The sequence below is a fragment of the Culex quinquefasciatus genome, chromosome 2 (assembly GCF_015732765.1).
Source record: "Culex quinquefasciatus strain JHB chromosome 2, VPISU_Cqui_1.0_pri_paternal, whole genome shotgun sequence".
Lineage (NCBI taxonomy): Eukaryota > Metazoa > Arthropoda > Insecta > Diptera > Culicidae > Culex > Culex quinquefasciatus.
Genome location: NC_051862.1, coordinates 95,723,312 through 95,746,139, shown reverse-complemented (window position 1 = coordinate 95,746,139; position 22,828 = coordinate 95,723,312). Strand labels below are relative to the sequence as shown.

The 22,828-nt window shown below is 36.5% G+C and overlaps 1 protein-coding gene across 12 annotated transcripts in view; it reads right to left on the bottom strand.

Annotated features, from left to right (window-relative positions):
- The window catches only part of LOC6041134 (small conductance calcium-activated potassium channel protein), a 459,395-nt gene that overhangs the window by 38,544 nt on the left and 398,023 nt on the right, over positions 1-22,828 (bottom strand). For all 12 annotated transcript variants that reach the window (XM_038252479.1, XM_038252480.1, XM_038252481.1 and 9 more), the window contains 2 exons: positions 18,672-18,988; positions 18,493-18,597 (listed from right to left, as the gene is read on the bottom strand). In XM_038252479.1, coding sequence (XP_038108407.1) covers positions 18,493-18,597; positions 18,672-18,988 — 422 coding nt within the window. The remainder of the gene's footprint in view (positions 1-18,492; positions 18,598-18,671; positions 18,989-22,828) is intronic.

Sequence of the window (22,828 nt, the reverse complement as noted above, 5' to 3'; positions counted from 1 at the left end):
CTTCTGATTCTGGCTTTCGATCATCAATGGGATTGGTTTTGTGTGAGGTTTGCTCTTCAAGTTGAGCGCATCTGATTTATCTATCTTCTTCCGGAAGGTACTGTCAGGGAAAGCCAATTGTACAGCATTTGGAAGAAATGCTCTACAGAAATTTTAGAACGAATAATGTTTAATGTTGGTACTGGCCGTCTTTATTTGTCACAGTTTCTCGCTGGAATTTAAATCATTACAAAGCGAATATAGTTATGGTTTTCTTTACAAGCATTATCAAATACCAAACTGATGCATCAAGTTTAAAAGATGGTTAGTAGCATGAATTAATGTGTTATGGAAAAGCATTAGTAATTGAAAAATACACGAAGCTCTGTTATTCGAATGTAAGTTAGACTTTTGCAAGTTCCGATCAAAAAAGCCCAGTGTATTATGTATTTTCGAGTTTCAAAATTAGGAAACTGTGAGTTAATATGCGTTGACAGAAAATACAACAGTACCACAGTATGTCACAAAAATATCGAAGATCTGCTTAATTGAACTCTCGTTGAGGGCTATCAATGTTTATATTGGATGGTCACTATATATTCGTGTTATGTTGATTAAGTTGTGCTTTAAGATTTACCTGAATAGTACATTGATTGAGAAATGGCATTTAATGTACACGGAGGAAAAAAAGTTCTCAAAATTGTGAATAAGCATGATTCAATTATTATCCACTAGCAAATTGTTAAAATTTCTAAATCAAATTACAACAATTGTAGTTCCCAATTTTATGATTTTGCGTTTTTGGAAACTGATTTTTTCCGTGCAATCAAAATCTATCTTCCCAATGAGAATTTTGGCTCAAGTCCTGAGTCGATTTGTCTCTAGATCGCCAAATCGACTCGGCTCGAGCCAGAATACTCTATTGGTTCGGAGATTTAAATCTAAATGCCCCTGCTGATAATTTCGATAAAATTAATTCTGATGTGGCGATATTGGAAAATAAAATAGACCAAATTCCTTAAGAATCGCATATATCAACTCAGACAAAACAATGTAAGTGGACCAAAGCCATTACATTAGAAAAGAGCAGGACAAACTTTTTGTTTAACCTTCGGCTTTGGCCCAATTACATTGTTTTGCTTGAATAAAGTAGTTCACCTATTTCTATGGTAATGGATCTTAATACGTCAACAGAAAAAAACAGTGATCTATTCGTCGGTTTGAATTATTAAAAACTCACCACAAAATTTGAATTTCACGCATGTGACAGTTGCATGAAACTGTATAAACGCACGCATTCAATCATGTTGAACAAAGTGCACGTTCTCAAATAGATATGTCACTAACAATCCAAAAAACAATGCTTAAAAGTTTTTATTAGCAGATCATCGGTATTATACTGTTGTGTCGTGTGATGAATGTAAAGCAAAGCATATCTCTTGATATCAAAAATTCAACTATTACTTACGCATGACGGTTGCTTATTTAATTTTTTTTTATTGTAATAATAAAGTTTAAAAAGGAACAAATAAATAGTAATGGGTAATCATCTGCATTGTAAATTTGTTAACAGTAAAAAAATCTCAAACGCAAAGGATTCCCAAAAGCTTGAGAATATGAGCGTATTGCAATAATGACCATGTGCTTAAAGAACTTGAAAGATAATCGAAAGATCTCAATATTCAGTTTTTTAAAGGTTAGAGTGTGATGCGAGAGCAGTGTAATCAAAAGCGAAGAAAATAAGGTGTTTTTGAAAAATATTTACACAAAGATGTTTTGAAAAGTGTGATTGACAATGATGAAAATGTAATAACTTTAATAAAATGTTTGAATGATAAATTTGAAAAAAAATGCGCTTTTTAACCTAAGCAAAACTTAATGCACAGACCAACAGAGGTAACTCATTGAATAATGTACCAAAAAAAAAACTTCATTGTTTTTTTGAAACAAAACATGTTTTTTTTCAAATCAACATAGTTGAATCCTAGAATACTTTTGCAAAACAACCAATGCGCCATGGGTTTCTTATGTACATAGGACTTTCGAAAAAGTATGCGAGAATTTACTGAATCGCTCATAATATTTCTATTGTCAGCAAGGGAGGGAGTGTCTGGAATTATGTGGTTTATGGATGGCCCCTACATGAGTTGTGGTGATTTTTAAACTGTCGTGATGTGTTTCCGAACATTTAAATCGACCGATAAATTTTTAATTGATGGATTTGAAAAGAAATTAACTAAGTGCTTAAACATTTGCAGGCTTGATTTGTTTTGTTAAAACTGTATTTTTGTATAAGAAAGGGAAAATAATTATGAAAACTGTATGGAAATTGAAACCTAGCTTTGCAAATTTTAATTTTAGTTTTAGTGATTCATTTGAGATTCGAGTTTTGGTATGATTCACTTGTTAAATGATTCTCGGAGGACTCTTTGAAACTCGCACCATGAAGCAGTTTGTAAAATTCAAAAGTGTTTAACGAGCTATACAAAAAAATGTGATTGAAAATTGATGTTTTATTTAAAGTTAGTTGAGTTTATGTATAGTTTTTGTTTTTGTTGTAAAATAAATGAGTTGAATAACTTGTATAAGGCAAAAACTCGAATGATCTGTCGAAAAATCCACCGGTTGAGGCGATTCTAGAAAGCGAGTACAGTTTGAAAGTACTTGAAAATTTAAAATTTGAAAATTTGAAATTTATGTTGGTCTATCTGTTCCAACTGAAACAGCTGTTTCGATTCACCCAAGATGAGTTTCAAATTTACACATCGAAGATTGTTAAATATCATAAATTTTTCTGTTCTTTCTATTACGACAAATAGCAATGTTAGTTAGAGATTAAAAGCAGAGCTGATTTTAAAGAAAAAAACATGACTTAATCCACCCTTAGGTGGTTGTTGCCTTCCTCACATTTAGAGGGTAATGCCACAGACAAACAGACGGGACACTCGAGTGCGGAACCATCGTCCTTCAATAACCGAGCCAAAAACGGTTATTTCAAATGCAATTTAGCTTCGGCATCCACTCACCCGGCGCTGATGGCGCTGCTGTCGTGACAGCTCGCCCGTCTTTCCTTAGTGTGTGTAATGTGTTTTGTGTAATGTGTTTTTCTGGGATGGGATAAACAAAGAGAAAAAAAACCTATTGTCAAACTAAACCACTTTCAACATGGCCGCTTCTGTCAACCTAAACCAGTCCTTTCTTATGAGGAGAAAATGAGAAGTATTGTAATTTGAGTTGAAAAAAAAAAAAATAAAACGAATTTAAATCAATTTCACAAATAATTTTTAATTGCATTAATAAGGCTAGTATGCAAATCGGAAGAAAAGGGGTCAAGAAACAGCTTTACGAACAGCAGGACAATGGAGAGGGAGCGATTTCTTGGGGCTTTTCTTCACCCTCTCTGACTGACTGCCCATTTGATTTTTTTCTTGACCGGTTCCTTCCGAAGTGCGTATACCGCTATAGATTGATTGAAATATTTTCAATTGAAAGGCATTTATTTCTATCGTACACCGAATGTTGACATATCAGCATTTTCATTTAAAAAAAAAAACAATACATTTCATGAACCGACTATTCTTTTGCCCATTTAAAACTCTTGTTATTTTTTTTGCGCGTTACATTGAAATGTCATCTAGATTGAACAATATTAAACCTGTGCTTCCCATGAAATTAAAATGTGGCGTGAAGAAACAACATTGTAGAACTGGATTTAAAAAGCAAACAAAAATAATGGCCACAGTTTAGCCTATTTGATTTTTTCGCACTTTTTATTTCAACACATTGCCACAAATTGAAAAACAAACTTTTATGCTCTTTGAAGTGAATGAATTGGTTCAAATTTGAATTTTTGCCAGCCATTTCTTTCGATTCTGACACCTTAGGGCGTGCGACCCAAGGAATTTTAACTTTCTTTAAAGTTGAGTAAAAATTGCCGTTGAATTCGACGTGCTCCTCTTTGGGGAACTGGGAAAGATTTGTTTACTTTCATTGCGTAACGGGACAACGACAGGAGCAGATAAAAAAAAAAATCTCCCCTCCCATTTAATGACTTGCAGGCTCGCTTGCAGGCTTTTTAGGATTTTTTTAGATTGATGTAAGAAAACGCAATGAAATCGTATTGCATTTTTCACATCCAAATGAAAATGAAAAATCTTTCATATAAAAAACACATTAAAAATTGAAGAAATGAACATTTTTTTACTCATCTTTGATTTGCCAACCATTTCAAGTAATTTGTATCCGGCAGCTCCTTATGAACGGATCCACCGTAAAACGATGGAATATAAACTCAGGATTCTCATCCCACGTCCAACCGCAAATTTTAACAGCCAAATTCAAAAAAAAAATCTGCGAGGAGAAACTAAACAACAAGTCATCCACATGCTTGAGCACTGAGTTGAAAACATCATCAAGAAAATTTGAATTGTCAAGCTATCTGAATCACAGATTGCTTGATATTTGTTTTCGAACACGAATTTTCTTGCAAAAAACAGAAGAAGAATACAAACGTAAACACTCAATAAGAAGACTCTATCCAGCCGTCCCGTCCCAGGTGTTTTTGTTGTTGTAAAGTTGAGCGTGAGCACGTGGCAGCAATTGAAAACAAAACAAAATATGATAGAATTCAGGAATTCTAACGGTGATCCGCAATCTAGGCTTTGCGGGACAAGATTGAGGCAGTTTCGACCAGGGTCAGATGAGTGGCTGACTAGCGAGTACATACCCTTTGCGCCTTTGCGCCACTATTAACCCGGTAGGCCTGCCGATGCCGAGGCTACTGATGAGGCGTCCGCTACTGCGGAGAAAGCTAGATTCTATGGTGAAGTCATCTCCTTCGGAGCCTTGGACCTTGAAGCAACCTGCTTATCCTTCATGGATTGCTGCTCAGATTGTTGCTGCTGGTCGTCCTTATGGCGATGTTTCGCCGATCGCTAGCGCCACTCAATCTTCAGCCACAGTTGTTGTTGTGTTTCGATGTAAGAGTTTGCGGCAGCGTTTTTTGGAATCTTTGCGACTTTTTTCATCTTATTCGCCACTTTTTGCTGTTAGACGCAACTTAACTGCGCCGTGGACACGTTTCCCGCGGATGTTTCGAAACGCCCATCGTTGGGATCAATTCTGGTAGATTTGAATTGATTTTTTTCTATTTCGGCGGCCACTACTGGCGTTTTCGTTACTTGTATCTTGTTGATCAGGTGTAATGGTTCGAGGTTTCGGGAGAGAAGGAATGTTGGACAGTTTTTGGGAGCAACGAGGAGGACCAGTGGTTTGGTCTCTGTCGTTGCGGTTGTGGTGCGTCGTTGTTGATTCTGCCGCATGGTTTGGCCGTCATCTTCGGCCGTCGGTGTTAATTTTAATTTCACCGAGTACTGACGATATCCAACAACAACATTTTTTCAAATCGGTTCAGCCAGTGCCGAGATAATCCAGTGCAATTTTTTTTGATCAACATCCCACCACACACACATACATTAGCTCAGAATGTGATTCTGAGTCGATAAGTATACATGAAGGTGGGTCTAGGAGGTCAAATTAAGAATTTCGTTTTTCGAGTGATTTTATAGTCTTTCCTCAGTAAGGTGAGGAAGGCAAAAAAGTGCTTTTATTAAGTGACATTTGATTAAATGACATTTGAGAAGGGCGTAAGTATTTTAAATATTTTTGTATTTCGTAATTTAAATATAGCTGTACCTTGAAGCCTTTGCATCGTTTAAAAAAGTTGTCAAAGACAAACTTGTAGGAAATTTGACGGGCTTTCCGAAAAAAATACACAGAAAGAAAAAAACACGCCCCTTTCATGAGATTTTTTGATTTTTAAGTTTAAAAGTCAGATTTGAAGGTGAGCCCACGATTTTTTTCGTTCATTTTTTTTGTGAAAATAGCCTAAGATGTTACAAAAAGACTCACGAAAAATGCAGGATGGAGCAACTCACCTAAAAAAATATAAAAATCATTTACTGAAATTTTTTTTTTAAAGTGCGCTAAACATCAAAATTTTTAAAAACCGAACACGAGAGTCGATTCTCCAGACAATTTTACATAAAAGTCTCCAAATTGAATATTGTCCTAAGTCCAATCCTTGTGAAGTTAAGCGATTTTAAAATTAAAAATGCTGAAAAAATGTTTTTTTGATGGTTTTTGGCAATTTCTATATGAAAGACTTGATTTTTCACTCTCGAAAATATTTTTATCGGAAAGCTCGTCCCATAAGTTTGTCTTTGACCACATTTCAATTGGATGTATGGGCTTACAGATATAAACTAATTACATTGCTCACGTGAGTCTTTTTGTAACATCTTAGGCTATTTTCACAAAAATTTTGAACGAAAAAAAATCGTGGGCTAAAAAATCAAAAAATCTCATGAAAGTGGCGTGTTTTTTTCTTTCTGTGTATTTTTTTCCCGCCAAATTTCCTACAAGTTGGTCTTTGACAACTTTTTGATACGATGCAACGGCTTCAAGGTACAGCTATATTTAAATTGCGAAATACAAAAATATTTAATACACTTACGCCCTTCTCAAATGTCATTATCGAGTGTAACTGGCTTCATATACACAAAAATGGCTTATATAAGCGTAGGATAACATGTCTACAAAGTTTCCTTGAAATTGGAGAGAGTCGGGTACAACCGATTCCCTATTTGACATGGAATTGCTCTGCATAGAAAATTTTATATAAAACTTGCATAACTCAAGAAATAGCCATTCACAAGGTAAAGTTAAAAGTTTTCCAAAACTACCAGCGACACCAAACTTATTGTTTGCCGCATATAGTAATAAAAACCAAATCGACTTTTCCTTCCTCCGATCAACCACTTTTTGGCGCAATTTCGCCCTTCCACAGTAATGTTCGTCCTTTCCCACAAGAAACAACAGCCGAAGTGTTTGGAAAGACTTTTTTCCACCCTATTTTACTCGTAGGTTTCAATTTTCCCACCCAAAATCCGTTTCCCTTTGGCAGCACCCTTTTGATTCGAATCTTATGCGCGAGCTCCCCTCGGTCTTGAAGGTTATGTAAATCGAACATGTGGTGTGGGGAATTTGGGGGAGTCTCCTTCGTTTTTGGTGTTAGGGGAAAACAACAACAACTGTTGTTTAGCGTTTTTACGTGTACGAGGGTAAAAATCATGTTTTTCATTTAAATTTTGTGAACAGCTGTCTCATAGCCCATTTCGACAAAGGGGGAAAACAATTAACTGGGGAATTCACCAAAATTTCCACACCATACATTGTATGTGATTTGTACGAAATAGTTGGGTTGTCAGGTTGGAGTGATTTCAAGGTTATGCTTGCTAGTTTTTAATATTAGGCATCTAAACTGCTGCCGGCGTGAAAGTTCGCTTGCCTTTCAAAATATTTGATAACCCATCAGGAAAAGTTGCCTGAAGTGAGCGTGTATGGCGTTCAGGGGAACGTGCCAGGTGTTAACTTTAAAGGTAACTTTCACTTATTCGTTTAAAGTAGGTTGGGAAAGTTGAATCCTATTAGCAAAAGAAAGTACCGTTTGAACCTTGTTTGGATTGAAAACTATTCCAGTTTGGCAAAACTGTGGAAGAAGATAAGCAAAAATGCATCCTGAAAATCATACTTCAGTGAACAGTTTTGACGAAAATAGGAAGCATATAGTAATTTTTCCTAATGAATTGTTGCATCTGGTGCTGGAAAGAAATCTTGCAAAGCATCATATAACTGTACAAATGCATGCAGCACATTTAGTATTTGGCAAGAGGAATGCAATGAGAAAGAAACACAGCTCGACAAAAAAAAACTAACGGTATTTGCGATGATTTTTGATATTGTTTAGTGTTAAGTTATTTACAAATACGATGTATAATTTATAAAACTACTAACTTTTCTACTTTCTGCATCCATGTGAGTGTAATATTTGTTGATACTGTTTGACACTCATCTTGACGGCAAAAAACATTTAAGTAGGAAAACAAACGCTTCTATGAAAAAATCAAATTCAAAGGTTGTTTACCGGAATTGCAAAGAATGATGAGCACATTTTTGCAAATGAAATTTTTGTATTTTTTTATTTGGTTCAAACTTTTATGAGTACCTTTTTTACCAAAGATGACATTTTGCATCATGGTGCCTTCGGTATGCCCAAAGATTAATTTTCTATACAAATTTGGCAGCTGTCCATACAAAAATAGTGCATGAAAATTCAAAAATCTGTATCTTTTGAAGGATTTTTTTGATCGATTTGGTGTCTTCGGTAAAGTTGTAGGTATGGATATAGACTACACTGAAAAAAAAATGATACAAGGTAAAATTTTTTTTTGGTGATTTTTTATTTAACTTTTTGTTTATTTTTATCACTATTTTCTTTTTTTTATGTGTTTTAGAGGACATCAAATGCCAGCTTTTCAGAAATTTCCAGGTTGTGCAAAATCTTTGACCGAATTATGAATTTTTGAATCAATACAGATTTTTTTCAAAAAATCGAAATATTGGTCGCAAAAATTTTTCAACTTCATTTTTCAATGTAAAATCAAATTTGCAATCAAACAGTACTTTAGTGACATGTTGATAAAGTGCACCTTTTTGCGTTTTTCTTCGTTTCGTCGTCCGTGTCTGTCGCGGGTGACCATGAACGGCCATGATCGATGACGACCAACTTTTTCAAAACTTTTTTTCGTAAAATCGCGATAACTCGTGATGTTTATAAGCAAACCCCTTATGTCTATATATCAATTTTTTTGTAATTGTCTGTTCTACAACTTTTTAGAACTTTGTTACACTCTAAAAAATAACCATGCAAAGTTAGAAAAAACACGAAATTTTAAAATGAAAATTTTTGTTCTAAATGAAAAAATGACCCTTCTGGGTCAATGTAGATTCAAAAAGTACATTAAATTTCCCATAAAATAACATGTTCCAAATTTTTTTACAGTCGCATAACGGAAAATGGGAGAATTTTTAAAACTTTTTTAGTGTTTTTTTCGATGAAAAATAAGTTTTTTCGGAATTCTGAGTACGCCATCAAATCGGGCGTCTAATTTTACATAAAAGTCCCTTTGACACCAAATTTCTATCTCATCACCGTTTCAGGCTGCAAATTATTGAAAAACACCTCTTTTTTCGCATGTGCAAAAATGGAAGGGGTCGTACCGCCCCTCCGTCACGAGATATCAAAAAACGGACCTCGGATTCATGATCAGGGACAAAAGTTATCCCATAGGACAAAGTTTCACGCAAATCGAAGAGGGGTCGGGGCAACTGCTGTGTGAGTTGGCGGAGAATTACCCGTATACATATCGACTCAGAATCATGTTCTGAGCAAATGTCTGTGTGGATGTGTGTAGGTGGGTGGACAAAAATTTGTCACTCGATTATCTCTAGACTGGATGAACGGATTTTGACCGTATTCGATCCGTCTTGGGGTTCCATAGGTCTCTATTTAAAATAAGCAACTTTAGTTAAGTACTTTAAAAGTTATGCTAAAAAAACGATACTGGCGTAAGTCCGGAAGATTCTAAAAAGGGTGGTTTTGCCAGAAAACCTATAATGTTATGCATTGTCAGAAATGTATTAAAGAGCCTAAGACATTGAAGATCTGACAACCATATCAAAAGTTATTAGCACTTAAGTGTTATTTATACACTTTTTGGAGGCTGGGTCTCAGATATTTCCATGAAAATGATTTCCGGGTCTCAGATCTTTGTATGAAGATGTTGTCCGGATCCGTTATGTTACCCATGAAAAGTGGTAAAAATAACTAAGTCAAATTCATAGAACACTGAAAGAGCAGATGTTGCTATTTTGGACAAAAATTCTTCATAAATGTGAGGATCACCTAAAGGTGGATTAAGTAACGTTTTTATAGGAATTATTATTAACGAAAATGATACTAACGAAAATGTTGTTAATGTTATGTAAAAATAACAGAAATTTCAAACAACTTCATCTGATAGATGTAGTTTTTTTAGTTTTTAAAATTAAAATAAAGTAATTTCAGTTTTTGAATGACTTATTTTGTAAATTTGGCCCACAAGCTTATATGAGCTTCAAATTTGGCTCGGCCTCCAAAAACTTTGAGCACCCCTGTTTCAAACAAACAAAAAAACAGATTTTGGAATATTGTTTTCTTGTAAAAAAAATAATAAAAAAATCGTAAAAAACGTGTACCTATTTTTTCTGAATTGTCTTCATCAATAGCTATAACTTTGCCCAAGACACCAAGTTGATCAGAAAATTGCTTCGAAAGTTACATATTTTCGAATATTTACGTACCATTTTCGTATGAACAGCTACCAATATTGTATGGAACCTTGTATGGGTGAACCAATTGCCGTAGAGAAGGTCCCAAAAATGTTGAAGCCAAATAAAAAAAAAAAAAATACCAAAAATGATCAAAATCGATTGATTTATGTTTTTTTTTTACTAAATATTGTATTGCACAGTGTAGTTCTAGAAGCAGCTGCATGGTGCAATGGAATGCAACGTGTTGTATGCAATGTGAGTTATGTGTCCTGCCTCGGTGATCGACGTAAGAACTTTTCCCGTTTCAGCTGAATTGTTTCGAAATTAAATTAGTTTTTTTTCTCATCGGCCACTTGGCAGCACTTTCTCGCAATGAATTTTATCAACACAGTTTAAAATAGTTGATCAGATTCAGCAAAAAAAAAAAAACTTGATTGCCTCAGAGTGACACATAAATTTTAGTTTGTCTTTTCGTCTTCTTCGCCCAACTAAAAAAACGGCAGCATCATGAAATATTTTTCGCGTTCACATGAATATAAATGAGTTTGATTAAGATGGGCCAACCAACGGAACCAGCGGAGCGGGGGATGGATGGCGCTAAATTTTGCGAAACTTTTCCTGCACACACACACTTTGTTTTGGCCCTAGTGTCGTCAACACGAAGTTCGTCTCGTGAATTGTTTGCGCGCTCTTTTTGCTCACTGTGCTGTCGGTTTACGAGATGGGAAGAGTTGTGCTGGCAAGAGCGAAAGAGTTATGAAGCTATTTTTTCATGTCTAACGAGCTGTCGGAAGTCAAACTTAACCAACTTTTTTGTTGCTGCTTTGTAGTTTTAGGGTTTTGTTTTTGAGTGTAAGGTTTTGATAGCGTTGGATATTTAGTAAATGGTTTTTTTTGTACTTGTTATTCTTGTTTTTACCATTGAGAAAAGAGTGCCGGATGATTAATGTGCATTCCAGCGAAGAACGTTTCATTGATTGCATAAATTAATTCAGAAAAAAATCTTACGTTAAACACGACTTAATTCAAATACATCTAATATTACATGTCAAGCGTACAGTTTTTATGCTCACAAAAAATAAACTTGCAAGATTCAAACCCATGGAGAGGACTATTCTGGCTCAATTTCCCCCACATTTTTGCTGTGTTTTCTGGCAACAACTATTTCGAAGTTTAATGCCAAATTATGTCGCCATTACCCGCCACGGTACATTAGAGATCACAGCGAAATTCAATTTCCCAGCGTGCTTCGGAAATGGGTTCGACTCTCGATGCAAATGCAGCTGATGCTGATGATGCTAATGTCGCCCTTCGCTGGACCATCTGCTGGGCCAGGAAGCGCGGAACGAGAACTTGTTTTCATGCTACATTACACTAATTAAGATGCAATTTTACACACAAACTGGGTCGCGGTGGCTTTCGTTGCGTAATGGGGGACAGCATTGTATTTGAAAGGGATTGATTGCACGGATTTGTTCACTTGAGGAATTGCGAAGAAAAGTAAAATACCTCAAGATTTACTTCTGAAAGAAAAGACACTTTCTAGCCCAGTGATTGACGACATCCATTCCGGCATTCCAAATCGAAAGTTTGACTTCCCGAATATCTAAATTCCATCAGGATTGAATTCTTCCGCTCAGTGAGTTGGAAAATCCAGCACACACTCACAAAAAGTAACCCCCAGCCCTGGTGTGATTCGTTTGGTTTTAATTAAATTCAAATTTATATCAATGCCTTGTCAACAGTCGTTAAAAAAGCTGGCACCAAGAGGCGGAAAGCTCGACCGACAGCAGTGCTCTCTTCGCGACTCGGAAAGTTGACTGAGCAATTTGAAAAACATTCCAAGTTAACGAGCCGCCAAAGCGAAACTCGCCGGTTATTTTCTAGTCCTTGTGTTTAGTCGCCGTTATGGGGAGCACCCTTGAAGAGGCCATTGAATATTGAGATTTGTGGTGAGAAAACGCGATTTTTTTTGCAATTTTCGAGGCGTCACAGTATTCAAAGGGTCTTCACACAACAAAAAATTGAAGAAGGATATCGTCAAATTAAAATTTTTAAATTATTTTCTTGTTTATGTTTATGTTGATTTGGAAAACTACTTTAAGACTGTGCAATCATTTTACAAATTGATATTTTGGTTGAACTGGACAAAAATTAAGATTAAGTATAAATCTTTTTAAATTTTTTACTGCATCTATACGACCGATTTATGCAAACTTCCAAATTGGGTGGACTGAATTGTGTATTGAGTCTTAATACCCAATATCAGCTCAATTTTAGGAAATCTTGAGCAGGTCAAACTCAATTCGTTTTTTATTAGATTTTTTAATGGAAAAAAGTGACTTTTTCAGTTATAGTCAGTTTTGAACGTGGTAAATTTTGAACCACCCTAAAGTTCATAAACATTTCCTAGAAGGTTTTGTTCCCTCAACGATCGTGTTCCACTCGGCGAGCAGGCTCGGTTTCACTCGATTGGCGCTTAATTTGAATATGGAAATCAGTTCTCACTGCACGGCGGGGGGAAATGAACTAGTTTCGATAGAAAATAAAATTGTCAACGTGGGAAATTTTCCGCAATCAAATCATCGCCGAATTTTATTCGCGGCGGCTTGCGGCTACAGTCGCGCAAATTTGTTTATTTGTGATAATTGCCTGCGGGCGGATTTTATTTTGCTGAAAGGTGTCGAGATTAGCTAGTTCATGCATAAATTTGTTATGGGGAATGCTGCAGAACAAAAAATGATAAAAGTCGATAAGGCAGTAAATTAACGAAGAAGAATGAAATTCAATGGCTTCAAGCTTTGAAAACTATGTATTTTTACAATTTTGATACACATTAAGGTGAGTTTACTTCATGTCGTATCGTTTATTTGAGTAATCAAGACTGTTTCTGGATTGCTGGTAACTTTTTTGACAAAAAGTCCATGTCATCTAAAAAACATACCTATAACCAATATTTTTTTTAAATTGAATTACCATATCTTAAATAATAGTCAACCACCTTGAGAAATTAGTACATGAATGGTTATTGTCTATGGGTTTAATCCCGTTTTCCTTAAAATCTGTTTTTTTTTGTGAATTAAGAAAGGATGTTTACATTTGCTTGACTGTTGTTAAACCATTTGTTTTCTTGTTTTTGTTCAGGCAAAACGTAGATTTAAAAAATGGGTAGTAAAGTGGAATTAAGAAAACTTTGAAACTTGCTTGGTTTTATTTAAATATGCTTAAACCAAATGTTTTTGCATGAGAAATATCTACAATAAAAAAAAATGCAAGACAAACTAAACTCTGACTGTTGATAATCTCAATCCAGAGTAATTGGTACACGAAAGTTCATCAATCAGCAGTGGGTAGATATCTTGCGATTCAGTCTCGTTTGCTTCGCGTTTTTCATCCATATTAATACCTCTCAATCAATCTCACGACTTGATGAGCCGAAACGGCAATAAATTTTCCTTTTAACTGATTCAAAAGAACATGTTTCTAATGCTCACTCGAACCGATGCTCTTTCAGCCGCCAACCGGATGATGGTTCGGTGTCACTCTTCGATTAGCGTAATCATTGCCCAAACCACTTTTTGAAACATTTTTTTACGCCGAAATGCCAGCAAAAGCTGGACAATTTTGGCAGAAAAGCGTCTACCAGCAAAGTTCAAATCACCGTGGGAGGCCATCATCGATCAATCTTGATTCACTTGGCATAATGTTTGGCCATTTGGTTGGCCCGTTTTTGTTGCTATCACTCACTCACATAAGATTCGGAAATTAAGCAAAGTGGCATTGACTCGGGGATTGACTTTTAGATAAGCTCACATATCGTAGGAAAAGTTAGTGGAAGCTTAAGAATCAGAGATATGTTTTAGGATTTTTTTTGTTAAAGAAAAAAAAAAGTTTCTTAAATCACTGAAAAGGCTATAAAATCTCTCAAACATGAACTTCTTAAAAACGCATTCTAAACCTACTTTCGCGGATAAATATCGACTTCGAATCAAAGTATTAGCAATTACTGTGAGTGCCGAAAAACTAATGTCAATATAATTTCTCGGAACTGTTATATTCGGTCTGGTATTAGTTCTCATCATAAAAAACCTATTTAAAATTATTATGTTTAGCAAAGTACTTCAGTAGTTACGGTAACAAACAATTTTGGTGGTTGCTAAAAAGAGTTGATTTTCAGAGCTGATTAAATAATGGATGGAAAAATGAATTAAAGAATGGTAATGGGGTAATTCTCCGCCAACTCACACAGCAGTTGCCCCGACCCCTCTTTGATTTGCGTGAAACTTTATTCTAAGGGGTAACTTTTGCCCCTGATCACGAATCCGAGGTCCGTTTTTTGATATCTCGTGACGGATGAGGTGGTACGACCCCTTCCATTTTAACATGCGAAAAAAGAGGTGTTTTTCAATAATTCGCAGCCTGAAACGGTGATGAGATAGAAATTTGTTGTCAAAGGGACTTTTATGTAAAATTAGACGCCCGATTTGATGGCGTAGGGTAGGGTAGTCATCAATGAGACGCTTTTGGTTTTCAACTTTCAAAGATTTTTCTAATTTGTTTTAATGAGCTTTTTGTTGCATTTTCTTTCTTTTAGTGTGTTCTAACATCGACCAAAATATGAGATCGATCCGACATCTACAGCCAGAGTTATTCAACTGTCTCATTGTAGACGCACTTGGCAGGAACAATGAGACACTCTACGCAAATCAATTTTTTTTTCTAGTAAAACATCATGTTTTTGTATTGTTCCTTTGCAGGTGACTTGCCTTGAACATTTCTGAGCAATTTTGCCAACATGAAACTTTAATTAACAAAAGTTATACTAAAAAGTATTTAAATTTGGTAAAATTCATATATTTATACCAAATAACTTTGTATGTTTGGTTAAATGAAGTTAAAACTCTATAAATATGCCAAAAATCACTTCCAATTCATGTTTTGAAAGATTTACATGGATTTTGAAATGTTTAATGAAGAAAAATCAAAGTGTCTCATTGTTACCCATGAGCTAAAATGAGTGGGGAACAATGAGACAGCCCTGGATTCTGGGTATATTCTAAATTTTGGTCAAACCTAATGAAAGGACAATGTAGCCCAACTCAATCCCTATGGAACGTCGAAAGAAATTTGAAGAAATATTAGTTTTGGTGTAAATGGCAGCCTACGAGCGAAAAAGTATTTTTTGTCCATAATTTACTTTTACACCCCAGAATCAAACATTTATGAATAACTTTTCAAGGGAGCGTCCATAACCAAAGCCACTAATATGGCAGACGTGTATCCAGTAGGCACACCTTTCCCCCAAATATGAGCCTGATTGGTTGAAACTTCGACTTGTGAGAGCCATTTTATCATTGTTCCCCGTGTCTCATTGATGACTACTCTACCCTACTTAGAATTCCAAAAAAAAACGTATTTTTCAACGAAAAAAACACTTAAAAAGTTTTAAAAATTCTCCCATTTTCCGTTACCTGTCTGTAAAAAATTTGGAACATGTCATTTTAAAGGAAATTTAATGTACTTTTCAAATCTACATTGACTCAGAAGGGTCATTTTTTCATTTAGAACAATTTTTTTCATTTTAAAATTTGTAGATCAATGTAGATTTGAAAAGTACATTAAATTTCCCTTAAAATGACATGTTCAAAAAATGTTTACAGTCGAGTAACGGAAAATGGGAGAATTTTCAAAACTTTTGTAGTGTTTCTTTCGATGAAAAAAACGTTTTTTGAAATTCTGAGTACCTCATTAAATCGGGCGTCTAATTTTACATAAAAGTCCCTTTGACACCAAATTTCTATCTCATCTCCGTTTCAGGCTGCAAATTATTGAAAACACCTCTTATTTCGCATGTTCAAAAATGGAAGGCGTCGTACCGCCCCTCCATCATGAGATATCAAAAAAAATATATAATTTTTAGCTGCAAAATCTAATAAGCAATTGAAAATTATTTAACACATTTTTTAAATATAAAGTGCAGCGTTGTTAAGTTATGGGCATGTTTAAGATATTTTTTCGAACAAATGTTCAGATTTTTGCAATTTGGAAATATTTTTGAAAGAGAAACCCCTGCAAAAAAAATGTTCGAAAAGCATAGAAAGTTTTCTACAATTTTCTTTTTTTTTATGTTGGTGATTAGACTGCTAGTTGTTTAGAAATATGTTTTGTGAAAATTGAGTTTTTCCCCCATTTTTCAAAATGCGGTATCTCAGAAACTGTTGGTTCAATTTTCAGTTTTTTTTGTTTATATTTTTTTACGCGTATTTCACATATAAGCCATTACGACAAATCACATTTGTAATTAAAGTTTTGTAACTCAATTTGGTCCAAACATTGGTATTGAATGATATAATTTAGGGGTGATATCATTTGGCATGTATTTATCAGAACTAGGCCAAAATCTGTACAGCAGGAATAAAAATAGCAGATATGGAAGAAAAATTGCAAATAAACGATTTTAATTGCAATACCAGAAAATTGCAGACCATACACGAAAAAAAGTAAATTCTCGAAATCGTGAATTAAGTTCATGAATTCTAGAACCACGAAGAGATAAATTCACGTTTACAGCGCAAATGCACTATACTCATTAATAAATTCCTGCGTGGTTCTCTAATTCATAAACACATTTTACGATTACGGGATTTTTTTTCTGTGTATTTATCAAATTAAAAATTATGTCACGTGATTTATGAATGTGCCCACGATGTTCGCAGAATTAATGTAAACTGTTCCTATTAGATTAAGAATTCTAAAAATTTAATTCGCAATACAAAATAGTGTAAGAAAAACCTTAGTGAATTAGTAATCCAAAATGTGTAACTGTGCGCAATGAAGCTAAATGGAAAACAAAGAGTGCAAAACAAGAGAGATTTTGTGTGTGTTTGTGTGTGTTGTGTACAAGATTGCAGAAGCCGAAAAAGGTGCAAAACTGTGGTGCGGCAAACAAAACTGGCGTATAAAACCGAAAACCATGGTCTGTTGTACCTATACCTAGTTGGGTACAAATGCAGAAGACACTACCAAGATTAAACACTATTACACTAGAGTGACCGCAGTTCAGCTGCTGCTGCTTCCTCCGGATTTGGGGGGTCTTAACTTTAACGTAAATTGATTCTACCAATCTCTCGTGTGGGTGGTGTTTTTTCTTCTTAAGATTATTCAGCAAACACCCTTTTTGCGTCTGACCTTATTTAGATTCATTTCTAGACAATTTTCGTTTGGCGATGTGGTAATTATTCTATCGTAAAGGTAAGATCACTGCTTTGGCTCTTCATTTTAAGGGAGAGACTATAATCTCGTTTTATTTCACTCAAGTTTGAATGGACTTTGAGATACTAAACCTAAGAGAAAGAGAGCTATGAAGGATGAGTCATGAGAGCATCATAATTAGGCGAAACGATTGGACCGTGGATTGCCAACTTAGGAAGAATGAAAGAAACCAAGAAAGTGAAGAAAAGTGGTGCAAACGAAACTCAAAACGGAAACTTTGCGTGAGTTTCAGGGAGGATAGAAAGAGGGGTTAGTTAAAAGTTTTACTAGAGTTACTAAAAAGGTGCCACAGACGGTCCTTTCTTTTGTGGCTTTTGTAAACAAAACTACAGCAAATCACAGTGTTCGGAAGAAGGGATTGTTCTAGCCCTGGGTTACAAGTTACGATCAACTTTGAAAAAAAGGAACTCAGTAGAAAACGAAACTAAAACGAAAACAAAGCCTCCAAGCCGGAAAGAAGGTACAGAGATAGAGAGAAGCGAAACTAAACGTAAAAATTAACACAAACTGACTTGAATGAACGTAATAATGAGTTTCAATTACTAGACAGATTGAGATAAGGAGATAGAGAGAAGGGGTTTTCGGGGGATCTGTTTGTTGTATTACATATCATATGTGTGTATCAAGCAGTTTGGTAGTGGTGGTAACTGTTATCAATATTATACGAAACGAGATTAAAGTTACTGGGCATATCTTTATCGGTCCAATCATGGGTGGGAAGGATTAAGTTTAGATGACTGTTGTAGTAGATTATATAGAAACTAACTGCTATTCTATATCAACTGTTGTTAGGTACATATAACTTTATTTTAGAGGGTTCTTTTGGTTCGAGAGGGGATGACACAGAATGAGCGAAATAGAAGTAATAGAAGTAGTTGAGAGAAATGAGTATAGTGACAGAGCTTAGAGATAGACAGAGTTAGATAGGAGACGGAGTAAGTAGAGAAAGAGATAGTAAGGGGGTAAGATTATGATATTTTGGGCGAGAGAGAAAATAAATAAACAGATTGTATCATTGAAGATAATTACCTCTCGCACTGCCGAAGCGTCCATGATGCTATTATCCATAATGAAACCATGAATACTAGTAGGACCGTTCCCGGACATATTGTCATGAGTGTTTTCAGCACAAATCTGTTAGATTAAACACGTCGAATCGTGTCAGTTTGACCGGAAGTCGCGACCATCATCGCAGTAGTAGAACTTACCTCGTGTTGAAATTGATTCGATTCAGCGCACCTATACTACGTGACGAGGCGTCGGTAAAGAGTTTCGAATGTAACAGCATCACGCGGCATATCAGGTACAAACGGAGGAACATTGGCAAGGAGAGCGCCACGTCGTACGGGACCAGTTCCGCGCCCATGGCTTTGTTCTTATTCGCTAGCTTCGTCGTCCACAGAAAGTAGTACTGGCCGGGAATGGGATGGACCGCGCAGATCGCTAACTCTAATGCTATTTGGCTCATTCGCTGCCAGGTCATCGCTATCCGCCAGTCATCCGCACAGTTATCTATCATAAAAAGCTGGAAGCGGAAAAGGCAGAGAAACAAAAACGGAAAAATGCATCAGTAAGGAGTAAGAAACGATAATTTTGTATTGGTGCAAGAACAACTTTATTTCTATCATGTTTAAACTGTGGTTAAATCGTTCAGGCACCGTACATCAAAATTGAAATGAATTTGGGATTCAAGTGTCTGTCTGTGTGGATAAATCGGACGCGTGGATAAATCGCAAGCCATGAGTTGTCAGTGAGACTATTACACATTGTATGGAAAATTTTTGTAAACACAACAAAAGTTGCAACCGACGGGATTCAAACCCAGCACCAACAGTGTAAGAACTGGCGCCTTAACTCACTTGGCCATCAGCCCGATGAAGAATGTAAAGGATAAATGCAAACATGAGGCTACATGTTTCAGGGTGTAATATTACATAAAATTTCATAAAATAATGCAACATTTATTTTGCACCCAGGCATTTTATACGCAGCTGGATTTTTTTGCTGTGTGGAAAATGATTTTTTTCTATACAAAATTATCATATTAACATAAAATATGACCAAAAATCGATATTTTGAAAATGTTGCTCAATTCTGAGGGCAGTTTCTGATTCAGCGGGAAAAGTTACATGGGATAACATGTATTTGAACATTTTTTGAATTGCGACAGGTCCCTTACGCTTTTCCCTTCAATATTAGACATTTTCAACTGGAGATATATATAATACTCGGAGAAAATCCCCCACAGCTCAGCCGAACTGGTAGAGTACCTCCCTGGCTTCCTTCTCCGTGGCTCCACCGTCGCGGGGGCCACCTTGGCTGCTTCCTGCGGGACGAGGGCGATCCTTGGATTTTCCGCCCGGAACTGCGCCCGGCAGCGGAGGGAACTCCGCCGGCGTAAACGCCGGAACTGCTGGACTCTGCTTCTCCGCCTTCCTTGCCGGCGGTTTCGGTTTCGACGCCTGCTGGCGCCTCCAGATGAAGTCCGCACGCTTAGGGCAGCTGCGGTCCGTGGCTTCGTGAGCTCCAGAGCAGTTGGCACACCGCTTCGGCTCGGCTTCTTGGACTTTGCACTCGTCCGTCTTGTGGGGACCCCCACAGTTGTTGCACCTGCCTTTCAGGTGACAGTTCCTGGTTCCATGACCCAGCTGCAAGCAGTTCCTGCACTGGGTCACGTTCGGCCGCTTGTTCCGGTAGGCCTCCCACCGGATGATAGTGCTTGCCACAACTTTCATTGCAGAGAGTTTCTTCAGATTTGTGTATCCCTTGGGGAAGACCTCAATGTACGGAGTTTCGTCCACGGTGGATTTTTCCTTCCGCTTGATGATATGCACCTCCAGCGCGTCCAGCTTGAGATCCCTCTTCAGAAGGTACTTGACCTCTTCCAGTTTCAGTTCATCAGGAAAACCACGAAGAACCACCCGATGATTTCGTTCGCTCCGCCGATCGTGGGTGTAGAATTCCACTTTCTTCTTCTTGAGTAGCTCTTGGAACTTGTCAAAATCTTTGACAGAGAAGCAGGTCACCTTGGTTCCAAATCGGGTTAGTTTGTAAATCGGTTTGAAACCTAATTTACAACTTTCCTCTATCGTCACGAGCTTGTAAAAATCCGTGGTGTTCTTCACCACCAAAGGTGGTTGCTTTTGTTTACCTGCCGACTGGCCGGGTGGTGGAACCGCCGGGGCGTCCCCTCCTCCTGCTGGGCTGGCATTGTTGTTGTTTTCGTTTTCCGCTAGCGGGCTGAACTTGTTGTTATTGAGCACATTCTGCTCCACTTTTCCTTGTCCGACGACAGCTCCGGTGATCTCAGGGGTCTTCTTCCGCTTCCGATTCCCGGGGATGATTTGGAAATCATCCGTCTCGGAGGTCTCTTCCACCTCCATCCGTCAAACAACTCGAGGCACGATGCCTTTAGCGCGCACGTCTACTCCCTCAGAGCTGTCAGAGTAGAGCGTCCAATTTCCCGGGGTTACAAAATTCCCGGGAAACGGGAAATTTTCAACAAATTTCCCGGGAAATCCCGGGAATTCCCGGGAAATTCAAAATTTAACGAAAATTTTTCTAATCCTTTTTCTGATTAATCTTTTGCAACGAAATTGTATAGAACAGCAACTTTAATGGTCAAAATGAGTGTGAGGATCAATTAATGGCTTGACTGCTTGTAAAAAATCATGCAACTTTGAGAAAATATATAAACTTTCTAATTTTTAAATCTTTCAAATCGTCCCAAATGAAAACAAAAAATATTATTAGCATTTTTGTTGAGAAGGAATTTTTTTAAATCAAAGTGTTTGGACAGTGAAAATCTATGTTAAACAACCATAAAATTGCTTTTAAATTTGTCTCAGTGACCATAAAAAAAAAACAAAAAAAGTCAACTTGTGAATAAATAAATAATTATAATTATAATCATCAGCAATTCCATTTGAAAAGAGCCTAAACCAAAAAAAAAGTTCTCCGATCGGGCTCAAAATTTTTCTGGGGGTTCCTTGGCCAAAATAATTAGACCCGTATTTTTTGTTTGGCCATTAGGGTGGCCTACATCGTGCTAGGGTGGTTCAAAAAATGGCAATTTTCGTCATTTTTCGCAAAAACCACTTTTTTCTAAAAATCATATCTCCGCGCCATTTCATCCGATTTTAGCTGTCTTAGACGCAAAAGAAAGGTGATGAGTTTGGCTATTTGGGAAAAATAGTAAAAAGTTCCAAAAATCTAGCTTAACTATTGAAAAAGTCGTATGAAAACTTAAAATGGCGTTTTGACCGTGTCTGGACCAAAGAGCCTATGTCTGAAAATATTTTTATCGGATTCCTCGGAAAATTTCACATAACATATCAAAAAATTGGCGATGTCGAACCGTACGTTTCCGAGATATGATTTTTTGAAAAAAAACTGCGTTTTTCGACGCGCCACGCGCAAAAACGGGAAAATGACGAAATCGGCAAAAAATCAACTTTTTCCACTAAAACTGCGATAACTTTAAAATTTCAGTGATGACCTATAGATGTTATGGTACCAAAAGTTGCGTCTCTCAATTACGAAAATTTTGGTACCCAGACATGTATAGGTCATCGCTGAATAGCATCAATAGTTAAGCTAGATTTTTGGAACTTTTTACTATTTTTCCCAAATAGCCAAACTCATCACCTTTCTTTTGCGTCTAAGACAGCTAAAATCGGATGAAATGGCGCGGAGATATGATTTTTAGAAAAAAGTGGTTTTTGCGAAAAATGACGAAAATTGCCATTTTTGAACCACCCTAGCACGATGTAGGCCACCCTAATGGCCAAACAAAAAAATACGGGTCTAATTATTTTGGCCAAGGAACCCCCAGAAAAATTTTGAGCCCGATCGGAGAACTTTTTTTTTGGTTTAGGCTCTTTTCAAATGGAATTGCTGTATATCTATACAGCAATTCCCCACGAAAACAGCAGGGAAAAAACAAAAGTGCTCGGATCGTTCTCAATTTTTTACTAGGAGTTCCCTGGCTGAAATAATTAGACCCGGTGACCTACGCCATGTTAGGTTAGGTACCAAAATTTTCATAATTGAAAAACGCAACTTTTGGTCACCAAAAATGTATAGTTCATCGCTGAAATTTCAAAGTTATCGCAGAGTTAGTGAAAAAGCTGATATTTTCCCATTTTTGCACGTGGTGCGTCGAAAAACACGGATTTTATATTGAAAAAATCTTTTCTCAGAATCCTGAAAATGAACTCCTCTCATTTTTTAGTATGTTACGTAAAATTGTCCGAGGAATCCGATTACAATATGTTAGGCTGGATTTGTGAAACTACTTATTTTTTTTGAAAGGCCAACTTATCGCCTTTCATTTGCGTACAAGACGGCTAGAATCGGTTGAAAT